The sequence below is a fragment of the Pipra filicauda genome, unplaced genomic scaffold (genome assembly GCF_003945595.2).
Source record: "Pipra filicauda isolate LSUMZ 115617 unplaced genomic scaffold, ASM394559v2 scaffold383_size682061_pilon, whole genome shotgun sequence".
Classification (NCBI taxonomy): Eukaryota; Metazoa; Chordata; class Aves; order Passeriformes; family Pipridae; genus Pipra; species Pipra filicauda.
In genome coordinates this window covers 360,815-373,011 of record NW_024104513.1, presented here as the reverse complement: position 1 = coordinate 373,011, position 12,197 = coordinate 360,815, and the positions used below count along the sequence as shown (strand labels likewise).

At 43.3% G+C, this 12,197-nt stretch overlaps 2 protein-coding genes across 5 annotated transcripts in view; both read right to left on the bottom strand.

Moving 5' to 3' along the window:
• Positions 1 to 3,162, bottom strand: part of GRHL1 (grainyhead like transcription factor 1) — a 39,191-nt gene extending 36,029 nt beyond the window's left edge. Inside the window, exon 1 of the mRNA XM_027713405.1 lies at positions 3,054 to 3,162. Coding sequence (XP_027569206.1) covers positions 3,054 to 3,073 — 20 coding nt within the window. The 5' untranslated portion in view covers positions 3,074 to 3,162. The remainder of the gene's footprint in view (positions 1 to 3,053) is intronic.
• Positions 3,163 to 10,703: 7,541 nt separating this feature from the next.
• Positions 10,704 to 12,197, bottom strand: part of TAF1B (TATA-box binding protein associated factor, RNA polymerase I subunit B) — a 46,693-nt gene continuing 45,199 nt past the window's right edge. For all 4 annotated transcript variants that reach the window (XM_027713382.2, XM_039384875.1, XM_027713381.2 and 1 more), the window contains one exon: positions 10,704 to 11,378. In XM_027713382.2, the coding sequence (XP_027569183.1) occupies positions 11,186 to 11,378 (193 nt within the window). In that variant the 3' untranslated portion in view covers positions 10,704 to 11,185. The remainder of the gene's footprint in view (positions 11,379 to 12,197) is intronic.

Below are 12,197 nucleotides of genomic sequence, written 5' to 3'. Positions count from 1 at the left end.
CAGGGAAACTGGTCAAGAGAACTTGAAATCAACATAGAAGTGTTCTCCTCTGACAAGAAACCAAAAGATTTACTGCCTGGTTACCACTGAAATAATCCATGACACTAGTTTGAAACACCCTCAACAGATAAGTGAACAAAAAAAAAGAAAAAAATCCGAGTTATTCCCTTTATGTTGCAATATATAAAAAAGAAATTATTTTTACTCTGAACATTTTGAGATTGTTGAGAACGGGAAAGCTCCAACATAACTTGGACCTTCTGCCCACAGGCAAAAGCGGGACATGTGCAGAAAATGCTGTCTTGCCAGCCCAGACAACTTAGTATTTTTTTTTGTTCTATTGGTAAAATATATGCTTATTCTTCCAAGTCAGTTCAAGATAATGTTTAAATCTGAATTTTAAACCAGTTCAAACAGGTTTTTTTCTGGTGCAAGTGTAATATTAATTTACTGTAGATTGGTTGAGGGAGAAGGGGAGGCCTCTTTATTTTCTTAAATAATCCCAAAGCTGTCATCTTTAATGAACTGCTAATAGTTTAAAATAAATAAATAATTATTTAAAAACAACTAACCCCATAAAAAACAGTTCCCTACCACCATCACACGCTTTCCCTGGTAGATAAGCATTCTTTGCATCTATTTACCCAGATGCATTCAGGGACTGAAATATACTACAAGTACAAAAAGTTGTGAAACAGAAAGTTGTGAAATACCCTAATCACTATAATCAGCTTAGCAGTATCCTACATTTATCACCACCTTCTACCAAAAAGATTGCAAAGCAAATTACGCGTTCAATGCTTTATCAGTTACACAAGTCATCTTGCTGAGCTTCCATCGGACAGCTTGGCTGAGCTGAAGACACTGAAAGCAAGTGGGAGTTTCCAGGACTTGTAAGAGCACTTTCTGGCTATAAATCAGTATTATATAGTTGGCAAAAAGCAAACAATGATGACAAAGGAGACAAGCTCTTGCACCAAGCCCTTTCTTTAGGTCTTCACACATATTTGTGTACGCAACACAATGCAGATACTTCTGGTATTGAGGACATCTTTCTATCAAAGTCAGGGGAGCAGCGGAAGACAAAGCAGAATTTTCTTCAGGGACATGATACAAACTCCTATTCTTATACAATGTGATATAAGAAGCCTCCAATATCCATTGCAAATGGGTAAATCCTCCAGTTACACTCTCACAGAGAAAAAGTAACTGGAAGTAACCTGGATGCAGTTCACTTTATCCATCCCTGTAAGTTGAAGGGGTAAGAGCCTTGCTAGAACTCACAGCACTAAGCTGATTCCCTCCAGCAAAGCAACACACATGCAAAGAGAGAACCAAGAAAGAACCAAAAATACTGAGAACTAAAACAGCAACTAATCAGAAACATAGCAAATGCAAAACCTACATATTTTTGTGTGATTTCTTTGTCATTGAAACACACAAATATAATGCACATTGCCCTACAGGTAACCCACCCCGCTACAAACAATGCTGAAAAAATTATTTGCAGAATTATCAGGAGAAGTGCAGGGTTTGGCAGGAACTTAATCCTTTAGGAGAAACACAGCTTCTTTCACGAAAACAAGAATATATTAATAAGAGAAGGCAAACATATTTTTCCTAAGTTTTAAAAGATAACTGGTATGGGGATCTGCTTACAAAGTAGTAGATGCGCCCAGCAAAGGCTGGAATTAATTTTCCTACTGCAGTTTTAATAATTTCTGAATTTTATTTTCTACGTGAATGCAGTGGGAACAGAGAAATATTACAAAAAGCAGATACTCTCTCTTTGCCTGCGAGGATCCCCCAGCCCTCAACACTCTGTGTTCAGATCACAGAAACTATTCCTACTTACTTCGCTGATCCAGGATCCTGCCTTCTTCTCCCTCACCCTGCAATTTACCTGGCGACGCTCAGGGCTGCCCAGCCCGAGCCGCGCTGTAACTGCTGCTGCTCAGCGCACACCTCTAATGCTGAGGCAGCACCGAAGATTTCTTTCACGTCTCCTGCGTGCCAGAACAGCGAAGTGCACGTAACCAAACTGCTACAGCCTTATCTACTAAGTGTCACTGGAAATAAGAACACCTATGAAAAATCCTAATCACAGAGACGAGTTAGGGAGCTGCTGCACTGGAGTCCTCTTTATAGGGTAGCATACTGAAATAAAAACTTTGGTAAAAACCTATGCTTTCCCTAGGAAAGGAGTGCGTTGAGTCACAAACCATTCAAAGTATAGCAATTTTATAATCGGTTCTTCAAATCAAATCAGTTCAGAGTTACCCCATTTTCGGGCATTCAAGCGTCCACGGCCACCGTCTACAGATGGACACGGTGACAAGCGCAGGAACAGACTGGAATCTTTAAACACCGCCCGGGATCCGCTTGAAGGCGACGTCTCGCATTCAACACCACGGAGTTACAGCACACACACCTCGAGCTCAGTTTAACTCTTTCCGCACCCAGTTTCGGCTACTCCGGGGTCGCCGCAGCCGAGCTCGCCGGGAGCTCCCCTTACCTGCCGAAGTCCACCTTGCCGGAGGGATGCGCCTCATAGAAGTCCATGGGGGCCGCTGCGGCCGCCGGGCAGCGGCGCAGGGGCTCGGCCCGGTCCCTCGGCCCCAGCACAAGGGGGTCCCGGCGCTGCTCCGCGCCCGCTGCTCCGGACGGCGCGGCCGCCGCCGGTGCCGCCCGCATTTAAGGCGCGGCCCCGCGGGGCGGGGGGCGGCCCCACGCCTCGCTGCAGGGATCGGGTTTCAAAGCCGGCCCGGCCTCGCCGCTCGCCCCGCGGGGCGGGGTGGCCGCCAGGGTGGCCCCGCGGCGCCGTAGGACCCCCCTCGGGGCTCAGCCCCCCCTTCGCCCCCCGCCATTTCGCACCGCCCCACCGCAGCCTCCGGTCACTCCCCCGCAGAGAGGACGGAGGGAGGCGGACTCCGGCAGAGCGGCTCCCCCGGCCCAGCCCCGGGCGGCGAGCCCCTCTCGCCGCAGCCCCCCGGCGGGGTGGCGGCACCGGTCGGACCGGCCGCGGTGGTTCTTCCCCCGCCTGGCTCACTCACTTGTCGTAGTCCTGTGTCATGTCTGGCGGAGGCAGCGGGCGGCAGAACTGGCCGGGCGGGTCGGGAGGAGCAGCGCCGCGCACCCGCCGCTCCCACGGCTTTTGTCGGCTGCTCTCGCCCGCTCAGGTGCTCCCGCAGCCGCAGGTGGCCGCGCGCCTCGCCGCGCCCCCCATTGGCTGCTGCGGGCCGAGGGGCGGGGCCGCCGCGCCCGCATTGGGCGGCTGGGCGCGGGGGGCGGGGCCGGCGCGCGTGCGGGGCCGGGACAGCGCCGAGGGAGCGGGACGGGCGGCGGGAGAGACCCCCCGGAACGGGGTGACCGGGGGTTCCCTGGCGCCGCCCGAGAGGGGCCGTCACCCCCCGGGACCCGCCCCTGCACTGGGGCTCGCGCTGGGGGACGCGGGAAGTACTCTGGGTTCTTTCTCGCGCTAAAAATGTGTTTCCCTTCTCTCTCTCTCCCGTCCCATATAACTATTTTTTTTCATGTACTACAGCCACTTTTATGAAAATCTAAACCAAACACAATTGTATGAATTGTCTTTAATGCATATCTTAATCTGCGCGAGGGGAGATTCCGATTGAACGTTTGGGGCCATTTCTTCATAGAAAGACTGATTAGACATTGGAAGGGGCTGCCCAGGAAGGGGCTGCCCAGGGAGGTGGTGGAGTCACCGTTCCTGGAGGTGTTCAGGGAAAGACTGGACGAGGCACGCGGTGCCATGGTCTAGTTGACATGGTGGTGATTGGTCATAGGTTGGACTCAATGACCTCAGAGATCTTTTCCAACCTGATTGATTCCGTGATTCTGTGCATTTGCACAAGCACTACAGCATCTGCCGAAGGGCAGTAGATCCATGTGTCGTTTGGTGCCTTACAGATGAACCTGGCTTTGTGGAGAAAGGGAGGTTTACAATGCAGTTACTGATGCAAATGCATCGAAATCCTCCAGTTTAACACCAGCAGCAACATCCCAAACACACTAGATATATCCAAAGTGGCATGCGTGAAGTTAAATCAGAAAGATCTTCAGCTTCTCCTTGAGAAATAAGGGTGGGAGGTTGCTTGTTTAAGTAACAAGTTGAATCAAACCCATACAGCAACGATGCTATCTATCAAATGTCAAGATGCTTCTGATAGCTACTGTAATTTAAAAGTATGCTCACTAATAAGAGGTCTCTCCTTCTAGGTCAAAATCTCTTCCCTATTTGTACAGGATATACTCCAATGCAAAACTATAGAAGGACAATTCAAGCAGCCGACCGAAGGAAATATGAAACTGAAGAGAACAAACTTTAACTAAGGGTCTAATCCTGGAAGTTGCTTAATATCCTCTGACTGGATTACAACTAGCATTCTGGAAACAAAATGCTTTGTTTAGATCTGCAAACATAGCCACTAGGATGACAAAGATAAATATCATTCATTACTGAAGTAGGATCTCGCTCTACAAAGTGAAATGAACTGACGTAAATTGTTCTTTGTGACATCCAGTAAAAGGTATTCTGCATTTTTAAACAGTTTTAAAAAATCTAATTCAAGATTACATAGAAAAAAATTTCTTACCTGTCCTCACATATGAAAAAAATACTATAATCTGATGAAGATGTCAGAAAGTTACATTTTTCCAAACAAGTATAACTCGCTTTGCTTCCAAAACAAATTACAAAACTAGCTCCAAATCACAAGCTCTGGGAAGGACTGCTGACTTTGTCAGGTGTCATTCAGTCCTCACATTCCCTGCGTCTGTTCATAGAATTCTGGGATATGCAGACACAATCACTGCTTTTTGGCACAGGTGCAAACTTTTCATTAACAATAAAATATAATACTGCCCTGTAGCCGTAGGTGACCCAGACGCAGTATGTGCTGGAGTTCAGTCACATGTTTACATTGCACCCAAATTGCTAAAATCTTAGTAACGTGCCACACTTGGTATTCCTACTTAATTCGAGTTTACTATGATTTTATTCCAAGTAACTGAAAGCTGTTTGCTTTTGCAAAAGGGATGGCTTTTCTTAACAGCCTGATACACCGATGAAAACTTGGTTATCGCCATAGCAATCACTTCCACATTCAGGAGACAATGATATAAACACCGGATTGTGACACCACTGACTAATCTGCCGGTCACAATCTAGACTCTGCAACACCACTGGTAGGTGTATTTATGTGATGTCACTAACTGGGTTGCATCATCACCAAGTAAAATCAGGCAAGAAGCACAAAGGGATTTAGCAGAGCTTTGGCTGGGGCATAAAGCCATGCCAGCCTGGTGTGGCAGCGCTCTGGCAGGACTCCCCTTGCTCTGCACTGGTTGGTGTTCCCTACAACTTCTTCCCTCGCTCAGCCTTTTCACCTCAGTCGCACTGCTCCTCTCCACCTTTCACGTCCTTCCCTTTACCTTTCCTTCTGCCTCTGTCCTGCCTTCAGCATTCTCCTTCCCTTCTTCACGCGTTCATTTCCTTTTAAACGAATTCCACTAAAAACACGTAAGGAACCTCACCGTAATTGTACGGCATTGGAAGCCATCTGGCCGAGCACTGTCTCGTTCACGCTTGCGCCTCTTCCTAGACTGTCTTTGGACATTGCCATCTAGAAAAACTGGGATTTATTCTGGACAAGAGTTAGCTACTGTTATGACTTACTTAACAAATATGGGTTTAAAATCTCATACCTGATAATTACCATCTATGCGCACTGGTCATTCACACCTGTGTAATAAACAAACAAGTTGCATCAGGTTTGTAGCAGTATTTTTGATTTCACAAAATGTGCCAGAGAGTCAAAACAAGATACTTTCTGCTTAATCTAAGCCCGTAAGATACAAGGGCCAGGCTTCAGAGTTGGCTGTAAAGAGCAGCAAAGCTTCTATACCCTCCATTACACACCATGCTTTCCTTCTCTGCAACAGGCCTGTGGTCGCTAAGGGTAGAGCTGGAAAAGTGAGCCCAAAGCTGATTGCTGATCCCTGGAGAATAAACCTGAAGGCATCAAAGGGCTTAAAAAGAAAAAAAAAAGAAAAGCCCAGGCAGAGTTTTCTTGAACTCACTAGAAACTGAAGTGAAAGCAGGCATAGTGGAAAGGAATAGACAAGTGACAGCAGAAAACGAAGCAGGAAATGCCTTGTAGGAAAGAGATGGAAAAGCTGGGGGTGGGGGGAAGGATGAAGAAATAAATGAAAGCGCAATGCGTGAAATATGGAACAGTTTGCTTTTCACTTCAGTCATATCCCTGTATGCAATCTTGCAGACATTCCTTAAAGATTCCCCTTTTGATTCTGTACTTATCTCTAAAGATAATGTTGGAAGCATACAGACGATTCAGGGACAGGAAATGCAGTTCCATCAGCCGGACTAAGGACACTCTGAAATTACTACAATGTAAATTAATCAATTTTGCAGCAGCCTATATATTTAAAAAAGTCAGCCTGAAACCTGAAGTTTTATTGACGATAAAATCTTTAGCATGTCATCCAGACTCACTGAGCATTTATTGTCTTTACTCAGCACTGCACCTTCTCCAGGACTGACTGCTGCGTCCATCGGTCTTGCCACATGGGCTGACACTGGTGTAGCAAGAGAGCAGCATGTGCAGGTCCTTCACTGCACACTGTGCCCTGCCCTGATACGCTTTGCTCTGCAGCACGGAAACCACCCAGCTGCCCAGTCAGGAGTTACAAATGCCCCGGGTCCCAGTTCAGCAAATAAAAATGGTTTGCTACAATTTTATACCGACACAGCATGACAGAAGCATCCCAGCATCCAGACCAAGCTCTAAGATCACAACACAGGCACTGAACACACTCAGTGGCATTGCCACGACGCAATGGCAAGGGCTGCAGCCACTGCTGGGGCAACAGGGTGGTCTATGAGCAGGCACAGAATGCTTCTAGAATAGAGAGCAGCCATGTGAGACTTAGAAGAAAATACAAGCCCATTCTTCTGGTACAATACCTGATGTACTGCTGGAGGCAGAGTGCAGATGCTGAGGACTGGGGAGGTGTGTTCTGGCTCTGGAAATGTTGCCATTAACGGTTGTACAAGGGCAGCAATAGCCTCACGTGAGGACACAAGCATCCATCTCCTGTTCTGCTAATCCTTACTCTTGTTCACTGTTTCAGCAACATCCTAGCAGAAACAGCAGTGAAAGGTCTTTCCCATATGCCTATTTCCACTCTTGGCATCCCCTTTATGCTCTCCCTCATCTAATCTGGCCAGGAAACAAGGAGCTTCACACATGAGGAGCAACAAAAACAGTAACTGTGGAGGAGATGCTGCAAAGAAAGCATCCTGCATGCAGCGAGAGACGCTGCTTTGACCAATCCACACACTAACATGCTCAGCCAGGAAATATGTGCTGGGAAGCCCATTTCATTTTGGATCAAAATATGAGACTCATTACGCAGTCATCCTGACTTTTCTTTGTCTGTGAAGCAGAATAAAACTGACATGGGGAAAGGACAGATGAACTAAGGGCAGACACCTTAGTCAGGGATTTAACATTTTCAGACTTTATCTGTTCCAAAGGCCCTGTGGGTGCTGGTTCTTTTGCTCCTGACCCTGCAAAAGCATTCTCTTGACAATTTACCACAAATATCCTGAAATAATTTTTTATTCAGATCAAGCTAAAGTCTTTTTTGTTCATAAAGGGAGAAAAGTCATTCGAGGAAGGAACTTGTGAGCTTTCCAAGAAGTTATGATATTCATTGCCTGGCCTGCAATACTGCACGAAACTCTCTCAAATCTTCTAAACACTATTTGTGTTTCAGGGTTTGTGCTAAAGATGGATTAGGAAAGATGTAATTGCAGTGAAGCCCATGCAACTCACTATGGCCAATAAATTAGACTAACATTGGTTGCAGGCATTGGACTTTGCTGATTCTCATTCTCTGGTTAAATCAGGTTCAGGGCCTTCACTCTGTGTAAGAAGTTAAGGGGAAAGTCAAACACCTCTCCTTCATGTCTGGAAAACAGTAAAAACTTTAAAAACAAAAATGTATTTGACCGAGACTAAGTTGGTATTGAGAACGCAGACATACTGAGGTAGTGAAAGACTAGAAAGGGTAAAATACAAGGTCTGCTGAAGGCTATAACTTTAAAAAAAAAAATGAGACGTCTGTCATATTTCTCCACTGGAACAACAGAAAGGTTGCATTATTTAGGAGAATTCATAAAGCAAATTTACTTTTGTACTCTTAAAGACAGAAAAAAACTGTGTTAAAATATAACATTCAAACTAGCAAAACAACTAAATTCACTTTAGAAGATACATAAAGGTCTTAGAATAACTGATTTGCTACTGTCTAAGTTAATTATTAAGTCTTCTCAATATATACTGTTTCAAAAGTTTAGTCTAAAAAACACTTGCCTTTATCTACATACTTAAGAACCATCTGTCATTCAAGTTTTAGAGTAAGAAACAAAACACGGTGACCCTCTTTACTCAGCATTTCCAGAGGAGTAAGTACAAAAAAATAACCAGCAGAAAACTGAGCTTTACCTGGACACTTTCAGCAAATAGTTACAGAAAGGAGCTTTAATTTCAAAATGGATAGAAGAGGTGGTTGGAAGTGCTGTGCTGTGCAGACACCCCACCCTTCAGCTATCCACAGGCAGCTGTCTGTTCCACCAGCTTGGCTCCTCCTTTGGGCTGTATTAACTGGACCCAGAGTAGCTGTCCCAAGAGAGCTCAACTACACTGAAGAAAAGGCACTCCTGTGGCTCAATAGCTTCTTAAACATCATTACTCCAATGTAAGTGTTGATTGATTAAACTGTATAGAACTAACATTAAGCATTTTTGGGGCACACCCTTTATTTTAAACCTGACTCTTAAACCTATGTGTCCAGAAGGCACATGGCTCTTGATGATTAACTACAAGCTTTATTCCAGTTTATTAAAGTACAGCCTTAATTTAGCCTAACATCTAAGGGAGCTTTCTTACGTTCGTAACAATGTAACAATGAGCACAGTATTTTTAATTTATGAAGCTCAGATTTTACTACTACAGTAGTTTTAAAAGAAAGGTATACCTATAATTAAGTGCATAAGTCTTTCAAATAACGACTTCTGAATTAAATTAATCCTTTATGTATAACAAGGTGTCTTTTAAATAGTTAATTCAAAACTTTAACAGATATTACAGTAAAAAGCATGAGACAGTCGCTTGAGCAAGCAGTGTTGAAAACAGTGTATTATACTTCTGTAGATTTTTAACCTATACAAATACTCGTCTAGAAAAAGATCAATGAATAATCTTACCAAATACTTACGGACTTCAGTAATTCACTCAGGTGAGGTCAAACATAATAGATAATGGCTAATTTTAAAACACAAACACCAGACACAAGATGAGATTTAAACTGGTATGTTCCAAGTCCACTAAGGTAAACATCAGTTCAAGACACACCTCACCAGAAGTCTGAGGTATCTGGCACAGACTTAGACGTACTAAACTGTACCCACTTATGAAATCTCTAAAATACACCAAGTAACAATTCAGTCTGCTCTTTCCTCTTCCTCTATCAAGCACGGTTTAGCTCTGTATGGCTAAAACTATGCCTTCTCATCTGCATGTTACAGTCACTTTATAGGACCACTGCTCTAAATCCCTGTGCTAAAATAACTAATTAAAATACCTGAAAAAGTAAAAACTTGCATCCAAACTGTGTCTTGTCTGTCACCTCAAGTCAGGACACCATTCTTAATTGCCTCCTGCCTCTACTGAGTCAGCAGAGCCTCCTGGTTTGCCAGTATTTCCATGTAACTCTTTAAAACTTGCCTTTAATAGTCTTGTCTGCTCTACCTGTGCTTGAAATACTACTTTATCACTTAGCTCCAGACAGGTAGGGCAGCACATCACCTCTTTTATCATTCACCTGTTCCCAGCTTTTAAACAACAGCTTCATGGACTGAACTGCAACAGATTTGAAACTCTTCGCAGTCTACTTGCTAAACTCATTACCTTCCCAGATTACATCTCACTGACGTGCTTGCTCAGGGAGGAAGCTATTACTCTTTGTGAAGTCTGCAGGCACCATTTTTCTTAGTTATAATAATACTTAGAAACAGCTGTTGATTTCGGTTTTGATCAAATAGATTTGGCAAGTTTCTGTAGTCTATACTGGTGGTTGGAGTTGCTGAATTTAATTTCATTCAACTGAAAGCAGCAGTGTTCATTTGGGTATCTATACAACATCCCAGTTCAACGTATGTTATGGTGTCTTTCATGTACTGGCAGCGCCCAACTTCATTTACACGTCATCTGGGACAGCATAAAAACACGGTGCATAAATAAGACGGAGCATAAAAAACTGGTAGAATGGACAAGGCACAACCTGCTGAAGATGCTGGGCTATAAAGCAGTCAGAAGTTGTTCAAGGCTATGACAGTAGCCTTGCAAAGGAAGAACAAGAGGAGGACTTGGCAGTTACCATTGCCCAAGAAATAGGATGGGATTTTATACCAGGTATAAAAGTATCTACAAAATCTGTGATGCCTGAAGTGGAACATAGACCTGAAAGGTGCTAACTTGAATGAGAGGCTCAGCCATAAGAAGACACTGGAAGATATGCAAGGATGCAAGGAAATGTAGAAAACAGTGCCAGAGTTGTTCCAGAACAGCCTGTTTAGAAATAATGACTAAAAAGTAATGTGAAAGCATCAACTAACTGCTCCTTTTATTTGTTAACATAGTATTTAAAAACAAAACAAACATTATTTTTTAGAAATACATTTAATGTCATACAATGGTAGGTAAAAAAATAGATATTTTAATTGCAAAATCTCACAATAATTAGATGCTAACATGCTGTCCAGTATACTCCAAGTATGTACAACTTATGCCCCAAAAAATGGTTATTTCACAGCCTTCTGTTCACTCTGATGCAAAGTAATGAAATAAATGGTGATTAACAGTTTCCTTGGCAGTTTCCTTTCACAGCTGGATAAACATGACTTAAATTATAGATAAAATGACATTAAAACTAAAGTACAGTAGTAGATCTCAGCACTACTATCTTAACAAAAAATTTCCATGTTGACAAAATAATCAGTATAAGTTTAGATGTAATACCATGGTTTGGGATCCAACCAACTAATTTACATGGGTTTAATACTGGGAGTTTTAAGCCACTTTTACTTCCTTAGGACTGTGTTGTATTTTAGCTTTTTATAGAGCTTTTTATTAAAAAGTTTGTGTTCTATCATACACACCTCATCATGGATATAAGAGGGCTGAATCCTCAGAAGAAAGGAAAATAACCTTAATACAAAATGGTAACTCTGGGGAAAGTCCTCTTCTCTGTAATGAGCCAGATGACCACACAGTCTGAAAAGAAATGGGGGGGGGAAAGGAAAAAAAGCCCTAAATTACAAGTGCATTTAGTTAGTATTTAGCTGCATTTATATATTTAATTGTAATTAGAAGCAAACTCTACATTTTACCAACAGCATAAATCATAACTGTAGTTTACAATGTCAATTCTGCGAAGTGATCTGCTCCTGCAAAACCCTGAAGAAGAGGACTGGACCGAGACACGTTCAGAGCTGGTGCAAAGTAAGAAGGAAAAGCCTGCATAGCTTCTCACATTATGAATCACAATCTTGCTCAACCAGGCAAAGAATATGTTCTTTGCCTTTTGGGACTAAATGGAACCACTGTTTGTTCTGCCAGCTTTAAGCAAATGTAGCAAAGTATGAAAATGGCTACCTCACCCTATTTTTAAAATTTCTAAGACTGTCCAATTCAGACACCCCAGGCTCTTTACTCTGTTCTTTGCATACTCTCTCCGTAGGGTTCCCCTCTCATCTTCCTAACACTATGTCATGGGATAATAACCCATTCATTTATTGTCCTTTGTGTGCTAAATACAAATTGCTTGTCTAGAAACAAGAGAGAAAAGTTAAGTCAATGGAGTAACACAGGAAATATAGAAGCAAACATTGACCAGCTCAACAGAGAGTAATTAGTGCTGGAGCAGCCTTCTGCTTAATTACTTTGCAGCTTTCGTGGTGAAAATGTTAATGAAAATGATGAGGTGATTTTATTGATGAAGTATAAAATGAAAATAGCAGACTGCACCTGCTGGTAACAACTGTCAGACTGAACAAAAGATGGCACAGAGGATAAACTGCAAAGATAGCTCTG